The 23132-nt window shown below is 43.6% G+C and overlaps 1 protein-coding gene across 1 annotated transcript; it reads right to left on the minus strand.

Moving 5' to 3' along the window:
* Positions 1-498: 498 nt before the first annotated feature.
* On the minus strand, positions 499-22927 carry EPHX1 (epoxide hydrolase 1). Its single transcript, XM_075863380.1, has 9 exons — positions 22786-22927; positions 17524-17708; positions 15074-15254; positions 12668-12895; positions 11090-11219; positions 9613-9827; positions 5157-5265; positions 3861-3986; positions 499-2037 (listed from the first exon to the last, which is right to left on the minus strand). Exons 2-9 carry the CDS (start codon positions 17701-17703, stop codon positions 1836-1838), a joined length of 1371 nt encoding a protein of 456 aa, XP_075719495.1. The 5' UTR covers positions 17704-17708; positions 22786-22927; the 3' UTR covers positions 499-1835.
* Positions 22928-23132: the final 205 nt, after the last annotated feature.

Below are 23132 nucleotides of genomic sequence, written 5' to 3' on the forward strand. Positions count from 1 at the left end.
GTTCTTTGTGTATTGCACAGATGTGTTAAGTCCTCCAGAATGAGAGAGAGACACTTTTTGAAGCTACTCTGGCTACGTGATGGAGGTCTCGAACGAGGGACCCTTACCTATAAAGTCTGAACGTCCCTATGTTTATAAAAAAAAAAAATCTCTATTAATCACAGAAAACCAATCAGCAGTTATTTTATGCCTGTCTAGTGCAAATTTAGCAATAAAAGCTGGCATCTGATTGGTTGATAGAAGTCTCAAAATTATTACGACTAAAGAAGCCTCTTCGCAGTCATATTTCTGATCGCTGAAATAAGGAATTTGTCACAACCGTATGAGATTTTATTAGTAATATGACATATATAGAAAACTAATATTGATATTTGCAAAAAGATTAAATCGTTCTGGATACACAAAATCAGCAAAAATAAAATCATGTGATTATAAGGCACCATGAGTAAGTATTCAGTTCACATAAAAATGTTAGAATTCTGGAAAAACATAAGAGGAATGTACGTGCGCACCAACGGACAAATTTCCTATTCCGGCACGGTATTTGCCTTGGATAAGACAATGGCGGCTGAACTACGATTCTGTACTGAGTATTTCAACCACGCTTATCTAATATAAAGGAAATATAGCCCCATTATTCAAAACTTCCCATCAGCGTAATATGCCAGCGAGTCAAATTTTACAGATTCGGTCATCAGAAATTGCAAAATGGGAGTAGTTGTCCACGATCAGCTGCAGTATTAGTGTTTGGTCAGTAATTGGTGATTAGCAGAAATCACCACTAGAGGGCGCACTTTACTAGGTAAACTTCTCTATTACTTATGTGCAGCTCTTCAGTCAACCAACTGTTCTATAACGGAGGAAGTCAAACTACAACTCCCAACATGCCTTGTAGGCTAAAAGTCCTAGTCGCTAATACAGGGTCGCACCAGGTAGTGTCTATCGAACCGTCCCCATGTAACACTTCTACCTAAAATGTCATTTTATACTTGGTCAGTGCAGATCATACACAATACACGTGGGAAATATATTAACACGAATGGAATGTTTTCAGCCATTTCCTCCTCTTTGAAATGGGATTTTCATACCGAACCCCCAGAAGGGTCCCAGATTCAGTCCCTTCGTCATTCCCGCTGAGTCTTGATATAGCTGAACGGTGCTGCCAGCAGGTGGCAGTATCACTCAGTAAAGCAGCCGTCTACCTGCAGTCATGAGGGGGGGGGGGGAAGGGGCTATTGCGTCACGGTTTATGGAGGCATGTAAATGGCAATTTGAATGGGGAGGCATGTAGCTTGCACGGCTTATGGGGGTACGTGGCTTACAATTTGTATGGTAGGACATATGGCGAGCACCGTATATAGGGGTATATGACTGGCTATTTGCATTGTAGGGCATGTAGCTTGCACTGTATGTGGGAGCACATGATTGGCAATTTGTATTATAGGGTATGCCACATACCCTGTAATACAAATTGCCAGTCACGTGCCGAATTGCCAACCATATAAAATAAAAACACCCGCCTGCGGCAGTGTGTCACTGCTGCCGGCGGGTGTTTTTATTTGAGATATTCTTAAGTTGGGAGGTATGGATTTTGTGGACACCTTCCGCATGGTACTGAGTGGGTCGGCCAGCAAACCTGAAAATCATATTAATACTTACGCATAAACGTATCCAATTCTATAAATTCTACAAATGTCGACAAAAATACACTGACGTACGTATGAATGTATCATAAAGAGAATATCCCATCTGAGGTAAGACATACGTTCTCACCCCGCAGCAGGGGTGACGCTGAAGATACATTCGGTCTCCGTCATCTGGTATGGAGGACACGGTTACTTCTGTTCCACTTTCCCTACAAACTGCTGTATATCTTTAGCCAGAAGCTCCGGCTCCTCAAAGGCTGCAAAATGGCCCCCGCGGGGCATGTAATTAAAGGAGACTATGTTGATAAATTTCTGCTTGGCCCAGAGGAGAGGACAATGCAGCAGCTCATTGGGGAAGGAAGCGACTCCAGTAGGAACCTTGACAGGTAACCTGGAAGATACAAGAAGGGAAACAATAAAACAAAGCAGACAGCAAATAGTCCGTCCCCCCCTTGTAAAAAAGAAACATTTCTGGCAGAGCTGTCTTATACCTAGTGCAAAGCCTGCGGGGCGGAGCATGACAGATTCTAGTGTCATGCTCCGCCTACTTAGGCCCTGCTCTAGGAATAACACAAGGTATCAGGTTTGCAGTTGCGTTAAAAACCCCTTTGGTGACCCTTTGCTTATGTAAGTGAATTGTATTTACAACATTTTATATAAGTAGGTCCTTTATGAATGGAAGCAATTCTGATAATTGGGTAAAGCGGCGGTATGTATGCTGGATGTGGTGTAGGACTCCACGAGTACGAACACAAAAAGTAAATTTTGGCAGCACACTCAGTTTGCATGTTGGAGGGGTGCCAGGGCCACCACCCAGTAGTAGCAGCGCCAGTGAAGGCCAAGGATTAGGCCATTAAACTACAGATCCATGTATGCACATCAGCATACTGATATTTGTATGTATTACTATGTGGGGGAGGGGCACCAGCGGATTCCTTGCCCTGGGTGAAAAAAAAAACAGTTTCATCCCAGCTAAACCCTACATACTTGGTCTACTGGAACGGTTCAGGACGGCTCCCACTCAAAGAGAGATCCTGATAACACATATATATTAAGAAATGGGTGTTCATTCAAATCCTTAATGTTGGTAAATGCTTTAATGCTCTACAATTTGTAGCCTAAGAAAAAACAACAAAACTGGCACGTTCAGGTCTCCTATCTACGGGCAGCATAGGATAGAGGGGGAGACGCTGAGCTCGGGGATATATTGTTTTCTATGATTTGATTTCATGTTTAACTGCAGCCAATCCTAGACAAAGCCTGTTGAGTCCTGCTTGCTCCGCCCACTCCGAGCCTGTGAGTCCTGCTTGCCCCGCCCACATATAGTAAGTGACAGCTCTTCCTGTTTATACACTCAGAAAACGTAGATCCAGAGTCTTGTATGTAAAATATAGCTTTTACTGTATTCTCATAAAATTTCTTAGAAAAAAAACAACCATGTACAATTAGTATATATATATATATATATATATATATATATATAAATAAATATGATCTAATGGATTTTCAGCATTTGTTCTGGACACGTATCCAATATAGTTAAATAGTCAGATTAGACAGCAATTTATACATATTTTGATGGATACAGAGTTCATCAAGGTTTAATTTGAGATCTTTCTTTTGGTTTCTCATATATAAATACCCAACAAGTATTTAAAGAGCAGGGCTCAATGCCCCCCTACCCATTTAGATGCTGAACGATTGTACAGCTTTATTGACGTGAACATAAAAAAAAGTATGACTGTTGGGGAAAAAAAAATGAATACCGACCATAATTTTTCTTTGCATAAATCAGTAGTACAAGTCAATATATGAAACTTTGTAATATATCCTATCAGGGAAAAGGGACCCATTCCCTGCCTGCAGGCTCTCTGTAAACGTTCAGAAACCTCCTCAGTCTCCAAGATATCCATCTAGTATAATACAGTAAATAGAAGACAGGGCGGAGGGGAGAGGAGGGGGATGCAGCTGCAGTTTCTCACTCAGTGTTTCTGTAGAACTGCATGAGGATGAGAGGGCAGGAGGAGCAGCAGAGGGAGACCTCTAATACACATCTAGAGTGGTCTACAGAGTGAACGGAAATTTTTTATAATGAAAGATACATTTTATGAGTTTAAAACTCGCTTAAGAAGTAAAGCCCCTTCACTGTAATATTCTTTTCTTGTTGTTCATAAATGCATTGAGATTGGACCAATCACAGCACAGGTTACTTACTTGTCGTGTTTGGCCACGCCAATTCCTTTGCCCACATTTTCCTTGTAGAACCTCATGGAAGACACAATGGAGCCGGTCAGCCAGTAAATCATGATGTTGGTTAGAAGTTCATCCAATGTGAATTTTCTGGCAGAGACCAAGAACTCAGTATCAGCGAGGCATGAAAGACCATTAAAGAGACTTGTCTTTATGTATTAATGAGTGACGTGCAATATATGAAACCGGGCGAGCTGGAATAAACACGGCTACTACTGCGATATATAAAAAGAAGTGCAGCGCAACATGGCCCAGCTTTATGGTTGTGCTGCACCACTACTGGGCACTGAAGCCCACCCATTCCCTTCTCTGTACCCGCTCCAGTACAGCTTTAATTTTCTTACACACTGGTGCCCAAAACCATACACAATATTTCCTGTGTGGTCTTAGTGTAATATAAAACGGTGTTCTCATTATTTGACTCTATGCCACTTGATTTATCCTATTATTTTATTTGCCTTAGCAGCAGCTGCCTGACACTGGTTGCTAAAGAGGAGTTTATTATTCACGAATATCCTTAAGTCCCTTTACCCACCATTTTAGCATTTGATGTAATTGTAAAATTTGTTTTCTCATCTCAAATTTATAAGCTAACCTGACAACAAAAATGCTTTTATACGGATATGAATATTAGGACAGTCTTCTTGGCTTGATATGGCAATGCAGTGTGGGGTAAAAAAAAAAATTGCACTGTTAAAGAGGATCTGTCACCTCTCCTGACATCTATTTTGAGTTGATACTTTTATTCCCAAAAAAAAGGCACCAGGATATATATTTTTTTTTAACTGTGCATTGTAACGTTCCTCTGTTATTCCTCCTACAAATTTATGAATACATTGACAACTGGTGATACCAGTCAAATCAAAACTCAGTAGACAGGCCCCTATAACAAGGGAATGGTAACACCCAGTTGTCAATTTATTCAGAAATTTCAAGGAGTAATAATAGAGGAATGGCAAAACACAGTTATAACAAAAGATGCTTCAGAATAGTTATTTTATGGGGAGGACAAATATTTACTAAAACAGACATGTAAGGAGAGGTGAGAGGCCTGCTATAAAGGCAGCACGTCTATAGGTAATATCCAGCATTCTCTAGCAGGTGCGAATAAGCTCGTGTGGCACCTTCTTAGCCAATGAGCACCGTACCATCGTGATTCTCAATATAGCATAGCCAGTCATTGCACTCGCTCCACTCTGACATCACGCAATTAATCACTGCCCCCAGGAGATATATAGATTAGATATATAGATTAGTTACCTCTCCAGGCCTCCGTCCTCGTAATCAGAGAAGTTTCTGTCTGTCCATGTAGAAAACTTCTCCAGAATATAAGCAGCAAGTCCCACAGGAGAATTGTTTAAGCCACATCCTGCAAAAGATGAACAGATTTTAAGGGTTAACACAAGTATCCCCGTACCAGGGGCAGAACTACAGCGGTGGGGACGATGAAGCTGTATCCTGGCCCAATGTCTAAAGTCCAACTGGACGCACGGCCACATAAGACGACAGCAGTTCCCTAAATGGCATGTGATTGTTGGGGTCCCAAGACCTTTAGGTTAAAGGTTTTTTTTAAAGAAAAATAAATAAATTGGCTAGGTAGGGAATGTGATAAAATAAAAGAAACATTACTCATCTAGTATTTCCCTCGACTACGCAGTGGTCGCACCGGTCATTGTAGGCTGCCCTGCAGTGGTGGCATGCAGACTACCCGCACGTGACCGCTGCATAACCGCGGAGGGCAACAGCAGTCATGTGCGGGTAGGGGGCTGGTCACCACTGCAGGACAGAGAACAAAGACTTGTGGGACCCCCAGAGCAGAGACGCTGTAGGATATACTGTAACAGGTAAGCAATGCTTCTTTAGTTTGTTTTCTTACCTGCCTTTAGCAAATGTTTTATTTGGTCTGGGGTATTGGGCAGAGATTTAAAGGGGTTTTCCAAGTTACTGCCAACTAGATTTTCAGGTCCTCTGCCATTTGTAGAATCAGAATTCGTGCTGCACATGGTCATGGTAAGAAGTCTTCCGCGGTGACATCATGTACATGTGATCACATGACCTCACTTTTCTTAGGCTAGCACTAAATATACATATGGGCGTGAGCATAGACTTTAGCTGCCATGCATCTATTAAACGTGAGGTCATGTGATCTTATTTATCTGATGCCACTGAAGACATGTCACCACAGCCGGGATTTCTGTACCAATAAAATCACCCCCGTCCAAACAAAAATCGAAGTAAAGGAACACAGTAAATAGAATACAGGGAGGAGGGGGATGCAGCTGCAGCTTCTCTCCATTTGTGTCAGTGAGATGAGATGGAACAAAAAGTGTGTAGACATCTTATTGGTTCGGAGTGTACCAGGTAGAGCCCGCTCACCCAGAAGGCATGGCTGCCACACAGGAACGAAAAAGGACTCCCCTTGAGTACAAGAACCAATGTATCAGTCACTTTCCTTTGCTGGTGGACCTCACGGATAACAGTAAGTGGAACACGTAATCGTCTCAGTCATTTTGTTTGTGGCGTTTTCTGGAGCAGATTATGAGTAGGCACATGATTCACATTAAGACTCTATATATACCGGCGGCAGCAGCCAGCGAGGGACTTGGCTTATTGCCCTGTTATTTCATTAATAATTGGCTCTAAACAGGAGCAGATGCCGTTTGAGTAAGAGATCAAAGTCTAATTTAGCAACATATCTGCAATTAGGTGAAAGAGTCGCGTCTAAGATCTCGGATCAATGGTCTTTATTCATGAAAGTGACAAACACGTGTCTGGTTATATATGGCGCTGGCGTCACTTAGCGAGCACATTCTGCCCGTCATCCGCAGTGAATACGTAAAATGTTTTTAGAAGAATTATCCACTTATGAGAATTTTTTTTTTCTTCATTAAAATGAACCTGTCACTGCAGCCTCCAAACCGTGGCCCTCCAGCTGTTATAACAGAAGTCACAGCATGCCCCATGGCTCTCCAGCTGAGGTAAAACTACAATTCCCAGCATGCCCCAACCTCGTGGCCTTCAAGCTATTGTCACGCTGACTCCTAGCAGGCACATAGACGCATCATTTCGCTTTCCAGCTGTTGTGAATTTACAACTCCCAGCATGCACCGATGCCGCACCTTGTGGCTCTCAAGCGGATGTCAAACGTACCCATAAACTCCCATAATATGGACGGAGGCTAAAAAATAGTGTTCTTGACGCCTCAGACGTGCAACATACGTTGTGTATACCGTTTGCTTTTTTTAATAGAATAGTAGACTAAAAGTGGTATCAGTCACACAGACTATCATGGCGTCCGTTTAACGGATAGATCATGAAAAGTGTCATAAGGGTTCATGACGTGTACGCTAAACGTATGCCATTATATTCTATGGTGACGGATGCCACGGTTATACGCTAAACTGAGTCTGTGACGCAAGCCTGAGTCGGGAGAATGTCCCAATGTATACCTCAAACAGAGACCACTTAACTGCACCATGTGGCTCTCCAGCTTTTACGAAACTACAACTCCCAGCATGCCCTGACAGCCGAAACTTGTAACTCTCCAACTGTTGTGTGTGAAACTATGACATGCTGGGTGTAGTAGTTTGACAACAGGTTGGGGACCACTGCTGTATTATGTTCAATGAATGTCTCCCCTCCACATAATGTAATCTTGGAGACAAAAAAAACGGAGCAGTGTGAGATATGTGAATATTTGGCGCTACCGATTTACCACAGCAAGCTGACCCCTATAAAATATACTGCGGGAGATCTATCAAAACTAGTGCAAAGGAAAAGTGAAACCGTTTCCCATAGCAACCAACCAGATTCCAGCTCTCATTTAAAAAAAGGCCTCTAAGAAATGAAAGCTGGAATCTGATTGGTTGCTATGGGAAACGGCTTCACTTTTCCTTTGCACCAGTTTTGCTACATCTCCATCACTTTACATAGGAGATGTAGTAAAATGGAGAGCGATGCGTTTCACACTACACCTCAGAGTGAACATATGTCGCATTAAAATGTCTTCCCACACAGGAGGGTTGAGGTGGGATGCAAGGAACACAAGCGCCAGATAATGTGTAGGATGTTTTACCATCTCCAATGGGACAGATGGCGCCAGGATAAGCTGGACAGCCAGATGTATGAAGTGTGATGGAAAATATATTTATCCCTTAAGCGCAAAAAGGTTTTATTTCCCCTCAAATAAAAATAAAAGCACATGGATATCATTTATCTATGTCTCCGTAGAAGTTTATATATCTGGGGACCTTCATGGGATCAACAGATGTACAGAGGAAGGCATTACGACAACAGAAAACGTACGACCTCACGTATAAAGAGGCGATGCCCATAGCAACCAGTCAGATCAGTTTTCAGTCACGTAACGAGGGCCATTATTAAGATTTCTATTGCTTTAAGAATGTTAATCCCATTATCCCAGGATATGACTGGCAGGCACATACACTAATGAGCGCGGCGCCGTGGAATGAGCTTACGGTATACAATCACCATAGTATACATAAAACACGTCAGACAGGATTCAGCAAATACGTAACAACTTCTCTCCTCTTTCTGTATAAAATGCATTTACTAGCAGATCAAGAATTGCTCCAACCAGTGGCGCAGATTTTAATTGATTGAAACCGATCGTATTTGGTCCCAGAGACCTAGGAGAGCTGATGATCTTAAAATTGTGCGGATCGTTATAGCTACTGCCAGTTTTGTCTTGTTTTTAACCTAAAATAGGTCCAAAATTCTGTACTGATTTCTTATTATACCTTTATAGCCTACTGAGCTCCAAATCCCCTACATAGACAGATAAATTAGAAAAAAAAAATCCTGTCTACCTGCAGCCACCACTAGAGGGAGCTTACTGCATACTGTGTTATTGTTGTGTTCAAGGTATACATTGTATGGAGTAAGCTCCCTCTAGTGGTGGCTGCAGGTAGACAGGATTTTATCATTTATCTCTATCTATGTAGGGGATTTGGAGCTCTGTATCAGAAAAACAGTGCTCTGAATGCTATAAAAGACATATTATGAAAATTAACCATCACAGAATTTGACCGAAGAACGACATGATAATAAAAGGTTAAGATTCAGTTTAACGCCGGCCACATTACATTACATGGCAGTTGACCACTAAATTGGCTTCATGTTGTTTTGTATCTATTCAGGGTGGGGGGACCGCAAACGGTTAATTATTAGTCCAAAATTTACACGAGTCCTCTATGGAGGGGACATTACGAGGTTCCGGATGATATATGGAGGACAATATATTCTCTATTTTAGTCTCCTGAATAATTTCACCTGCGAACGAGCATAAATGTGAATTACCCATAATCTCTGATGTCATTCTTTGATCCTTCCTCTCCTTCAATAACATTGTAACACACATCAGGATTTCAGACGTTCACCGCTCATTTACGTTTATTAGAAACATAACTGCCTGGATAAGAAAAATCCTAGCACTACATGTACCCTGCATATTGGTAGGTCTGTATGAAACAGCGCCACTCTTGCCCATGGACATTGGTGGTATTGCAGCTGTCCTACTCAAGTCATTGGGCTGAGCTGCAATGCCAGAACTTAGCCTACGGACAAGAGTGGCGCTGTTTCTGGAAGAAAGTAGCCATGTTTTTCGAATCTCTTACAAGACCTTCAAGGCCTCACGTCCCTGCCTTCATTAGATCCTGTATATTGACTAGTAATAGGGAAAATGGTAACAAGTCACCTGCTGTATCGGGCTTAGTGGCCTGGAGGTGCATGTAGCCACTCTCCTTTACAGTATGATTGACAACCTTCTTCATAAAGGGAAACATCCTTCTTACGTCCTCCTCCTCAAAGCCAAAAAGCCCAGGGAACCGCTGACCAAGCAATATGGAGAGCACCACCGACAGCTTAGGGCTCATCACCGCAACCATGTTCAGATGCAAACCCTTGACGTTGCTATAAATAAAAATAATAATTAATAAAATATACTATATTCTATTTTTTACTTTACATTTTTCTTTTTTTATTTGTAATTAGTTACATGATAAAATTCTGGCTGCCTGCAGCCACCACCAGGGGGAGGTAACTGCATACTGTGTTAAAGAGGCTCTGTCACCAGATTATAAGTGCCCTGTCTCCTACATAATCTGATCGGCGCTGTAATGTAGATAACAGCAGCGTTTTTTATTTAGAAAAACGTCATTTTTGACAGAGTTATGAGCAATTTTAGCTTTATGCTAATGAGTTTCTTAATAGACAACTGGGCGTGTTTTACTTTTTGACCAAGTGGGTGTTGTGGAGAGAAGTGTATGACGCTGACCAATCAGCGTCATAAACTTCTCCCCATTCATTTACACAGCAGATAAGTAGATCACTATGTGCAGCCACATACACACACACACACACACAAAAACACACACACACACAAACACGTTACTCAAGTGTCCTGACAATGAATAGACATCACTTCCAGCCGGGATGGGATGTGTATTCAGAATCCTGACCACTTCTCTGTGATTTACAGCACAGCAGGTGTAGTCTCGCTATATGACAGTTTACAGCGTAATCTCGCGAGACTACGCCTGCTGTGCTGTAAATCAACCACAAACGTTAGCGAAGTGTCAGAATAGTGAATAAACAACACGTCCCGGCTGGTAGTGATGTCTATTAACTCTCAGGACACTTCAGTAACGTTAATGTGTGTGTATGTGGCTGCACATAGTGATCTAGTAAGATCACTATGCGCTGTGTAAATGAATGGAGAGAAGTGTATGACGCGGATTGGTCACTGATTGGTCAGCGTCATACACTCCTCTCCACAACGCCCACTTGGTCAAAAAGTAACACACGCCCAGTTGGGCATTAAGAAACTCATTATCATAAAGCTAATATAGGTCATAACTCCGTCACAAATTATCGTTTTTCTAAATAACAAAAACACTGCTGTAATCTACATTACAGCGCCGATCACATCATGTACAAGACAGGCCACTTATAATGTGGTGACAGAGACTCTTTAAGTTGAATGCATAAAAGTCTACAGTTCTAAGCTCCCCCTAGTGGTGGCTTCAGACAGCCAGAATTTTAGGGTTTAACACTAGCTATGCAGTGGATTTGGAGATCTGTATCTGGAAAAACACAACATTTTGAACTTTACTTAAAAAACAAAATGTTGTATAATGAAAAAGACTATAACAGTATTCACTTTGTTCCTTCACCTGGGAGCAATCTGTGCAAGGATTGTGCAGATCATGGATCCCCAGTCCCCTCCCTGTGCGTAGAACTCCTGGAAGCCCAATCTCCGCATCAACTTGTAAAAGATCCGAGCAACAGCGACAGAGTCACATCCTGAAAAAATGACACACAGGAAACTTTACACAAGTAACGGGTGACCATAGCGAGACTTTAAAGGAGATGTCTGGTTTAAATCAAGTGTGGATAGATGGGACTAGTCACATTAGGAGAACATTTTTGGGGGGGGGGGGGGGGGGGGAGAATCAGTCCTCTTTAGGCAAAATACCAGTAAATCAGAAGTTAGCCATTTTGTCTGTCACCTTTGAATGGGCTTCTCGGAAACGGATGGTAAAACGGTGACTTTGTCCTTTAGTTGGCATTTTCTATAAGTAACAGTTTTAGGCCTCATGCACACGACCATGCTCGTAATTACGAGCACAGCCGGGCACGGACAGCCGGCCGCTTTTGCGAGCCGTGCTCCCATTATAAAGCATAGCAGCACGGCCCGTAAAATGAAAAAATAGAACATGTTCTATTTTTTTTTAACGGCACGGGCACCTTCCCGTGAGAAAACGGGAAGGTACCCGTGACTAACAGAAGTCTATGGGCCTGTTATTGCGGAATTCCAGAGTCTCGGAGCAGAGCCGATACTAGCGGCTCTGTGTCCCGCGGGCCGCAGATGACAGCCCCCTGCCTTAGAGCTTACCCATATGGGCGTGACCATAATCACGGTCCGCGATTGCAGGCACGGCCGGCCGCATTTTAGTGTCGTGCTCCCAAACAAAGCATGGGAGAACGGCCGGTAAAACGGAGCATGTCCTACTTTTCAGATTATACCCGGCACAGTTCTGCAGCACAGGCACCTATCCGTCGAGATACCGAAACTTGTCCGCGGCCAATAGTAATTGCCTTAGGCCCCATGCACATGACCGTAAAAAAAACTAATTGCGGACCGCAATACTGTCCACAATTACGGACCCGCCCGGTTCTAATGGCCGCGGACACCTTTCCACATCACTACGGATAGGTGTCCGTGCCATAGAACCGTGCCGGGAATTATGGAGCATGTCCTTACTTCACAGATTTTACGGGCCGTGCTCCCATACTTTGTACGGCACAAAAATGCGGCCCGCGGCCGTGTGCATGAGGTCTTATAGTTTACGTGTTTTCAGTGAGTGCAGAGATCCTGAAAAGTTACAGTGTAATATCCGGGTCTTGTGCCCGCACAGACAACACATATACACATTTTTTTTTGGTGGGGGCATCTTCATATGTATTCGATATAGAGGCAATAATCATGGTGAAGAGCCATATACAATCAAGTCTGATTGGGACTTCAGCTCGGGCAAATTTACCTGCTATACCTGCAGTACAGTGGATGGAGATGAGCGCCGTCAGGATGTCGCTTATCACACGGGGAAACCATATTATCGGCCGGAAAATAAAACATGTCAGACTTGTATTTCCCCCAGCAGTAGATGATATTGAGAGGGTTCGGGGAGGGGGGGGGGGGGGTCAAGCAGTCCATATAGACAGTACATTGCTTGCTATATACACTGTACCTTGCTTGTGAGAGGCCTCGGAGAATCCATATCCAGGAATAGATGGACAGATAACCTCAAAGATATGCTCGTCGCTGAGACCGTGGCTGGTGGGGTCCGTCAGGAGGGGGATGATTTTGTAGAATTCATAGAACGATCCGGGCCAGCCGTGAACCATGATAAGAGGCTTGGCTCTCCGGCCAGCGGGAAGGTTTGTTGGCTTCACATGGAGAAAGTGGATGTTGATGCCTGGAGGGACCCACAAGAAGTCCATTTATGGTTTACATTAGATCTCAATTCTTGATATTCTCAGCAATGAGTTGAGAATCTTGAAAAACATTGTCAATTTCTCAATTTATTAGTCAGGCCTCGACTAACTCGAAGGAAATAGAGGGATTATTTTCATGCATGGGCAATGGCCCCAGGAAGGCGTTAGGAGAGGGGACAGGTCCTCTCTAAGAAAACATGCTCCAAAATGGAATACAATGCTTTACCTGTCTGCGTTGTGCCGTTCCTCTGTTCTTCTTCCTGGAAATGTATGAATAAATGGACAACTGGGTCTTACCAGTTGGGTGGGTGTCCCTACACGGACAGACACTGTCCAATCATTGCTGACAGAGTGAGACTTAGGTAGGGACACGCCCCTTTGACAAGGTGAATGGTAACATCCAGTTGTCAATTTATACATTTCCAGTAGGAATAACAGAGGAATGGCACAGCGCAAAGTTCTAAGAAAATAATTATCCAGAATTGTTATTTCATAGGGAACACAAGAATTTCATAAAATAGACATGTCAGTCGATGGGACAGGTCCTCTTTACAAGTAATATAAACTGGGGGTCCTTGGGGTATGTATTAAACCAACGACCCTCAGTAACCAATCGTTGACAGATCCACCAAACATGGAGCACATCTTTTCTTGGTCCCAAACATCGCCTTGTTAGAGGTGGCCTTGAAGCAATACAACGTCTCTTCTGATTGGTGGGTTTCGGACCTCTGCCGATCCAGATAACGAAGAAGGGACGTGTTGCAGTTCTCTACGTAGGAGGCAGCCAGGAACATTGCTGTGCAGGGAAACCCTGAGAAGGAGCCGCAATGCTTAGCAAGTGCTGCAGACCCTTCATTCTAAGGAGCCTGGGGTCCCAGCAGTCGGACCCCCACTGATCAGAAAGTAATAGCATATCACCCACGCTATGAAGGGAAAACCCCTCTAATATTAGATTCATAAAAAAATATTTTTTTCCCTTTGATTTTCTAAAGACAGAAAAAGTATGTGAGAAATATACACATCAAAGGAGGCGACAGGGAATATGCATATTTTTGTATTAATTACATCTGGTCTATTTCTAGGAGTTCAGTCCTTCTCGAATTCTGGGGAAATCATATTTAATTAAAAACCTACACATTTCCCATATGTAATATTCCCGCTGGACGAAGGGATGAAACTAGGGCAGAAATGACAGATAATTATGGAGCGGGCTGATTATACTGCACTCATTACCCGCAGCGTGGAAGACGAGCGCAGAGATAATGGATCTGTCGACATGATAGAACGTGTATAAAGATATCAGCGTTTAAAGGGCCAGGCTGTCATTGCAGAGTTAGTAGTGGGGGAGCCACGCAGCAGTGACTGGCACCATGTGGTGCCATGACATAAACCAGTTGTGGTACTACAAAAAAAAAAAAACAGGAAGTGGAAGTGTTTTGGTTCACTTCGGTATGTAAAATAGGATTTTTATCCGTGTAATACCCCTTTAAGAAACTACAGTGTCGGGGGGAGGGTGGGTTATCCATACTGGACAAGAAGGCCTAAAACAAATATTAGTAATAGAACTCACTTATAGCAAATACACAAAAATATAACTGTTGGGTCACAGCGGGTGCAATATCCACCCGAATCCATCTCCAATAAGAGAAACAGCACCACTCTTGGCCGTAGGCTGTGTCTGGTATTGCAACTCAGAAAACTGCGGTTGTCCGCTGTGAAATCAGTGACCTTAAGGTTTGTCTATGGGGAGAAAAGTTCTGTGACCATAGGGAGACAGTGAGGTTACTAGCGAGTCGCAGGAAGGGCTCATTCACACGAACGTGAATCTCGTCCGCGTGACGGCCGTTAATACAACGGCCGTCACACGGACCCATGTATTTAAATGGGGCCGTTCACACACCGTCGTTTCAACGGAGATTGTGAACAGTACGTTGAAAAATAGGACATCCCTCCATAGACTGTAGTCTGTGGGGGATCCGTGACAACGTGTCCTGCGCGGTTGCACCTCGGACATGGAAAACGGCAGTCTTTAACGTCCGAGGTGGGCGACGTTAGTGTGAACGTAGCCTAATGCTATGATTTTGTGCGTCACGTGTGACTGTGGAGCCTAAATCCTTGCACATATTTATGAAGATCAGGTCAACCCCAGAAGGAGGTACCTTCAATTTTGGTCTTGAAATGTGGGTACTGGTTTAGGATTTCCAGTTGCTTCTTCCAGTTAAAGCCTTCCTTCCAGTAAGACACCACTTTCTTGAGATGGCTGGAGTTGAAGCCATAGTTAAAGCGGCTGCCCTCAAGAGGCTCGGAGTAGCGGGTGTTATCAATACGGCTAAATAAATCCTGTGAAGAAACAAATGAATTAGATGAGACGAAACAATATATGCCCACATATAAACTCCCAGAAGGGGGTAAAATATTCAGATGTGACTCGTCTTACAGCGAATGTTCACTTTTTATCATCCGGTTGTTTTTAGGTCCAACATTATATACGGATTAATTTCTTAATATATCTTTATAGCGATCAGAGTTCCATTTTTCTGATACAGAGCTCCAAATCCCCTGCATAATCAGAGTTTAAAGATACAATTCTGTCTACCTGCAGCCACCACTAGGGGGAGCTTAGGAGATTACTGCATACTGTGTTAGTATGGAGTTTAAAGGGAATGTGTTGCCAGCAAAACATGATTTTTTATTTTTTTTGTTAAACAATTAGTGTATAGGTGATTAAACATTGTTCTAATTTTTTATTTTTTTTCACGAGTCAGGAAATATTATAAATTGGATTCAATTGGATTCTAATTTATAATATTTCCCATTGCTGGTCACTAGATGGAGCCATTCCCAAAATTGCAGCATTGCATGTGGTAAAGCAACCACATTGCTTTATGCTGCAAAATTGGGTAAAAAGCCCTCGCTCTAGTGAGCTCTCAGAATCCCCCCCTCCTTTATCCTGGCTAGTGCCGGGAGAAACGAGGGGATTGAATGGTCTAACCTCCTACACTGTGTGTCGCCATTTTTTGAGCTAACACACAGTGTAGTAGGTTTACATACACTAGTAAACACACACTGAAACACAAACATACATAGAAATAACTTACCTGCTCCAGTCGCCGCCGCTCCCTCCGGTCCATCCGCTCCGTCTGCTGCCGCTGCTCCATGTGCACAAGTCCGGAAGCCGCGACCGGAAGTAGTAATCTTACTGTCCGGCCGCGACTTCCGGTCCACAGGAAAATGGCGCACATTTCAAATTGAACTGTGTGGGAGCGGTGCATGCGCCGTTCCCACACAGCGGCGTACATGTTAGTGGATGGAACGGGCCCCGTTCGCAGTCCCTATAGGACTGGAGCTGCCGTATTCCATGTCTGTATGTGTCGTTAATCGACACATACAGAAATGGAAAAAAAAATGGCAGCCCCCATAGAGAAGGAAAAGTAACACACAAATTAATCCAAACTTTTTAATAAAGCACTAACATCTTTAACATATTAAAAAAAATTTGGGTGGTAACACTGTTCCTTTAAGGTATAAATATATGCAGTGAGCTCCCTCTAGTGGTGGCTGCAGGTAGACAGAATCATTTAACCCTTTCAGGACCAGACCAATTTTAGTTTTTAAGCTTTTCTTTTTTCCTCCCCGCCTTCAAAAAGTCATAACTTTTTTATTTTTTCGTTGACGTAGCCATGTGAGGGCTTAATTTTTACAGGACAAGTTGTACTTTCTAATGGTACTATTTAATATTACATTTAATGTGTGTATTGTACTGGGAAGCTGGGGAGAAATTCAGAATGGGGTTGGATTGGAAAAAAACAGCAGTTCCACCATTTTCTAATGGGTTTAGTTTTTACGATGTTCACTGGACGGTGAAAATGACACATTATCTTTATTCTGCGGGTCAGTACGACCACGGTGATACAAAATTTATATCGTTTTTGTTATGTTTGTTTAAAAAAATTCAAGTTTGAACGAAAAAAAAATTTGCATCGCCATAATGTGACAGAAAAGGGTTAACTATATCTATGCGGGGGATTTGGAGCTCTGTAAGGCTGGATTCACACGAGCATGTTCGGTCCGTAAAGGACGGAACGTATTTCGGCCGCAAGTCCCGGACCGAACACAGTGCAGGGAGCCGGGCTCCTAGCATCATAGCTATGTACGACGCTAGGAGTCCCTGCCTCTCTGCAGGACAACTGTCCCGTACTGTAATCATGTTTTCAGTACGGGACAGTAGTTCCACGGTGAGGCAGGGACTCCTAGCGTCGTACATAACTATGATGCTAGGAGCCCGGCTCCCTGCACTGTCTGGGAAATGCGGCCGAAATACGTTCCGTATTTACGGACCGAACATGCTCGTGTGAATCCAGCATAACAGAAAAAATTCACGATAGGACTGAATTTCTGCTACAGCAATCTGGACCCGTAAAAACCAAGTCAGATACTCAAACGACTCCATCCAACAACCCCAGTCTGCCATTGATTACTTATATTAGCAGTGAATGGACAGGTACGATCAATCAGTAATTTAAGTAGGGTGGCAATTTGGGAGTTAATATAAAAAAGGACCGCTGGCTTCTTAAGGAAAGAAGATAAAAAAACATCAAAACCGTCTTACCCTCAATTCTTCATCTGACGTTTCGATTTTGAAAGGGTGAATTTCTTCATTGTCATCGTCTTGTCTCTGCCCGGCGCCCCACCAGCCGTCCCCCATGGACAAGGTCTCATCTTTTTTTTTAAACAAATAATGGTAAAGGATCGCTCCAACTACGAGGGTCGCCAGGATCTCAAGGAGCATTATCGCTGCAAGATAAGACCAAAAATACTGTAAATGGAACCTGAAGGGGACATTCACATAACACAGTTTCTAGGGGTTTTTCCAAAAAATCGTGGAAGAAAAGTGTCTGTCTTCATAATAGAACTCCTTTAAAATTCGCCCCTCGCCGCCCCTTCATTGTTTAGGTTTTATTGCTAGGACACGCCATCATTATGACGTCAACTGACCGTGGGCGCCAATCATTGCGGGCCACAGTGGCACCTTGTCATGACACTGCCGCGGTCATGTGAGGTCATTAAGAGTAGGAACACACACGGCGTAAACACTGCAGATTTTCTGCAACGGATTAATTGTGGAAAATCCGCAGCACATTACAGTAGCAGCAGTGTGGGTGAGATTTCAACAAAACTCGTCCCCACACTGCGGAAAAAAGCCGCCGAAAAAACCCCACACATAAATTGACCTGCGGTGCAGATTCCACCACTGCAGCATGTCAATTAATGCTGCGGAATCGCAGCTCTTCTGTTTCGGGTTTTCCCCACTGAATTCAATGGGGTGCTTAAACCCGCAACAAAGCAGTGTGTGTTGCGACATTTTCGGCAGAATCACCGATTCCACCGCAAAAAAAAGCAACAATTTTTTTTAAAGTTATACTTACCCAGAGTTCTTATTCTCCAGTCCGGCTTCCTGGGATGACATCATCCCCTGTGACCGCTGCAGCCAATCACAAGCTGCAGCTCACATGGCTTGCAATGTCATCCCAGGGGGCCGGACTGTGTGCAGAGAAGAATGAGGGGGCAAGTATGAAAGCTTTTTTTTAAAAAATCCGGCGCTGCTTTACGCAGCGAAAATTTTGGCGAAAAAGCGCACCACAGTGTGGTGCGATTTTTCGGACGGCATTCACTGCGCTGTTCAGGACGGATACGCTGCACAGGTTGACGCAGCGTATCCGCCCTGAATACGCTGTGTGTTCGTACCGTGACACGTCATCACTCTGGAACATGAACATCAGCGCGACAGGAACCAGAGCAGGATTTAAAAAGGCGGGTGCGGTGCGGATTTCAAAGTTTGTCGCATGTTCACTTATCTTGTGTTTCCGTCTCAGAAAAGCGTATCACATGTTTATATTAAAAAAAAAATGTAAAAAAAAACGCACCAAAATGTGCAGCATAAAATCTGCACCTGCACCTAAAAAACGCATAAACCCCCCCCCCCCCTGCAATATTAAGCGTTAATCCACAAGTAGCGTAGATATTGCTTATTTTCCGCAACGGATTTCATTGCGGAAAATCCGCAGCGTAGATGAGGTTTGAACAAAAACAACGTTCAGAACTTGACCTGCGGTGCGTTTTTTTAATCCGCAGCATCTTGCAGAATCGCTGATTTTCTGTTGCGGCTTTTCCCCGTTGAATTCAATGGGGAGGTAAAACCCGTAACAAATAATGAATGTCGCTATTTTTGCGGCGGAAAAGCGGCAGCAAAAATCGCAACTCAGAGAAAAAAAAAAAGAGGACGGCTCCAGGGATGACGTTTCATCCCATGTGACTGCTGCCGCCAATCATCGGATAAAACGTCATCCCAGCAGGTCGGGCTGCAGGACGTTAAAAAGGACGCGTCGTCATGACCACAGGCAAGCATGGGCTTTTTTTTTTTTTTTACCTGCGGTTTTCCAGAGAGGACATTCCAAAAAACGGCACCACAATTTGGTGCGGTTTATCGGCTGGAATTCCCTGCGTTGACCAGGGCGGATACTCGGTGTACTTTTACGCAGCATATCCCCCTGTGTGAACATACTCTAAGTGTAAATTTTACCTGCGGTATTGATGCAGATTTTTAGCATCAAACCACGCAGCGTGCGCATGTATTCTTTAAAAGGTCTACGAAATGGAAAGTAACTGCAAATGTATGACCCCCTCCCTATTGAGGTCAGGACTAGGGTCCCACTGATCCAACTTTTACAATCACCAGTCTATTTTAGGACAGTCATTTTAAGGCGACATACACACGTTGCATTTGATGCAGAAAATCTGCACTCAATATTGTATTGTTTATGCATTTTTAAATGCGGTTTTTATGCTGCGGATTTTGGCGTTTTTGTTTTGTTTGTTTTTTTATAAACGGATCACATACAATTCTTAGACGGAAACGCAAGATAAATTGACACGATGACTATTCTAAAATCTTTTTTGCCTCCCGTCAGCCATAAAATTTGAGGCCTTATTTCTTGGCATCATTTTGATAGAGATGCCATGAGACAATGGCCGTCAAATTACAGTCGCTCTCCTGCGGCAAGGCTTGTGTACCCGTGAGCCCACAATCATATACGTTACACATAGCCATAGGGCCGCATGTACATGGTGTATGCCAAAATTGTCCTTTGTGTATAAGAATAGAGTAGACGACTGCGCTTTCCTATACAGAGGTATACAAAAACAACTTATACCACGGAGTATTTTATTTATTTTTTAATGGGAGCCTAGGCCGCAGCCTTCTGCCGGAGGCATACGCCAGGGAATCCTCCCGACATGTACCTCCGACGGAAAGCAAAAATGAATCGTGGAGGAGTGAATACAAGGGATTGGATTTGTTATCCAGATTTTTATTTTTCATTTTAGTAACTATACATTGATATTTACAGGCTTGACTGTAGGCAGTTATGGGTGTATACGTGGAAACGGTGATGTAGATGGTGATTTGGTCACCATGACAATAATACAACTGCCAAAAATCAGAAGGAGAAATGTTGTCATCAGAACCTCTCAGTAGTGCAGCCTCAGGCATTGGGCCTGTAAATCATGTATCAGCCGGTCAGTAAGATATTAGAAGACGGTTTTCACATTGTGATTATACATTTCTTCTAGTAAGTCTCCTTTAAGGATGGCTGGCAACCAGGAAAGTCAATAAAACGCATAACGAGGTGATGCCGGTCTCAATGCTCCATAACAAGCAGAAATTATAATCAGAAGCAAACACCACACCAGAGAAAATGGCGGCCCGCTGCTTCTGTTTATAGTTCATGTTACAAAGGAAACATCCAGGAAATCGCGCGCTCAACGTGAAGGAAAGAAATTAGAAGCCGCTTTACCGAAAAGACTACAAAGGGCTGTCAGTGACTTCACACGAAAAATTATTTATGAAGAAAAAGAAAACACACCCTCTAATTTCCAAAAAACGCATCAATCATGTCAGGTATTATTATTGGACGTCACATGCTTCACAATTCCCGGCACGGACACCTATCCGTAGCGGTATGGAAAGGTGTCCGCGGCAAATAGAACCGGACGGGTCGGTAATTGCGGACCACAATTACGGCGTTTTTTTACAGTCGTGTGCATGGGGCCTTAGATCTCTGCTTGCTGTAATTCAGTATGAACCTTTATTCGTTACTTCCAGTGGATACAATTCTGTCCTAGTCATGTGATCGCACAGGTGGACGGCTCGTTACAGTACAGTTATTAGGGTATGTTCCCACACACAGGATACGCCGCAGATTTTCTGCAACAGAAAATCTGCAGCAGAAGGTCTAGAAAAACGCTGGTGAGGCTGCGTTCACATCGGCATCCGGGCTCCGTTCCAACATTCTGTCTGAATTTTCCGTCGGAACGGAGCCCTGACTGACACAAACGGAAACCAGAGGTTTTCGTTTCCATCACCATTCATTACAATGGTGATGGATACGATTCAAACGGTTTCCATTCGTCTCCGTTGTGCAGGGGTTCCGTCATTTTGGCGGAATGAATACCGTAGTCGACTGCGCTATTCATTCCGTCAAAACGACGGAACCCCTGCACAATGGAGACAAACGGAAACCATTTACACCGGATCCGTCACCATTGAAATCAATGGTAATGGAAACCTCAGTTCTGTTTGTGTCAGTCAGGGCTCCGTTCCAACGGAAAATTCAGACGGAACGTCAAAACGGAGACCTGACACAAAATAGTGCGTTTTTTCTGCTCATATTGCTCCTCATTGAAGTCTTAGGAACAAACACGCAGCATCTCCGCACAGAACACGCAGCATGAACGGACATGCTGCAGAATTGAAAAACGCACCGCAGAATACTTTCCGCTCGATTTTTGTGCGTTTTTTTTCCACAGCGTGGGCGCGCGATTTTCTAAATCTCATTCACTTTGCTGCTACTGTAAATTTCTGCACAGAATTCCGTTGCGGAAATTCCGCAGTGTTTACGCTACTTGGGAACCCAGCCTAAGGTTGGGTTCCCACAGTGCAGATTTTGCATGCGTTTTTTGTTTTTTTTTCCAAAACCAGGAACGGAATCTAAACATAAGAAATACGTAAAGAAAGGCCTTATAGGTCTCCTCTCCTGGATCCAATTCTGGCTTCCGTCATGGCGTCCATTGTTTTAGCAGAAAAAGAAATAGTGCAGCACGCTGCGCCACTTTCTCCGGATCTGCGACGAAGTCTCCAACACAGATCTGAACACAACCCTAGATCACACGTGAAGCGGATTTTATCCACAGCAAAACCCGATCCTGTCCCGTCCCCCCCCCCCCTTCTACAACCGAAAAGGTGAAAACCCGCAGCCAGCGCAGATTTCCACGCAGAAAACATTCAGCAGCTGGTGGATGAGATTATTGCCTGTAACTTCTGCAGCAGATTTTCTGCCCACAAATCTGCAACGTTTGCAGGATTTTTGGGGGGCTTTTTTGCAAAAAATTGCAGAATACAACACCAGAAATATACGCTATCCCTTTTATATATATATATATACACATATATATAGCAGTCGGCTGTCCTGTATACTACGAGCGACATAGCATACAGATCATCATTCTAGCTGATAACTTGTACAAAGCTATATCGGCCGATAATCTATCGTCCATGGGGTGCCCAACTGCTCCCGATGTCTAGCGACGTGGGAACAACAGTCGGACATGATCCTTCCGCTCTCCTCATATATAAGCGGCTGCCGTAGGTATCTGGCATCTGCTTATCCCTCCCGTCTGCCTATTGCAATACCCTACGTGATCGGTCGATCCGATCATGCATGTGAGGAGATAGACGTAATACAATGTAAGACGCTGTGCAGAGGACACTATCATGTATATCGTATTAGTTGTGGATGATGGGGAGTGTAGTCACCTGTATGAGCAGTGTCCTCCCCAAGATCGGCAGGGTGCAGGCAGGACCTCGAGGTGATCGGTTCTCCAGCAGCGATCACAGATCACTCCTCTCTATGTACCGCGTCCACACAGCACGCCAGAAACAGGCAGAAACGGTGCATGTCGGGACTTGTAGTCCAGGTAGGGTCACATACTGTGGCTGTGTACAAAGGTTATATACACAGCAGTGTGGAGGTGCTGAGCTCTGGGGGCAACGTCTGCAGGCGAGAGGACAAAGTGTGTGCACAACAGGGCAGAAGATATGATATCATATTTCTATATGACATACAGAACAATGTTTATGTAAAGTGTAATCATTGTTCAAGT

Source organism: Rhinoderma darwinii, chromosome 4 (assembly GCF_050947455.1).
Source record: "Rhinoderma darwinii isolate aRhiDar2 chromosome 4, aRhiDar2.hap1, whole genome shotgun sequence".
In the NCBI taxonomy this organism is placed as follows: Eukaryota; Metazoa; Chordata; class Amphibia; order Anura; family Rhinodermatidae; genus Rhinoderma; species Rhinoderma darwinii.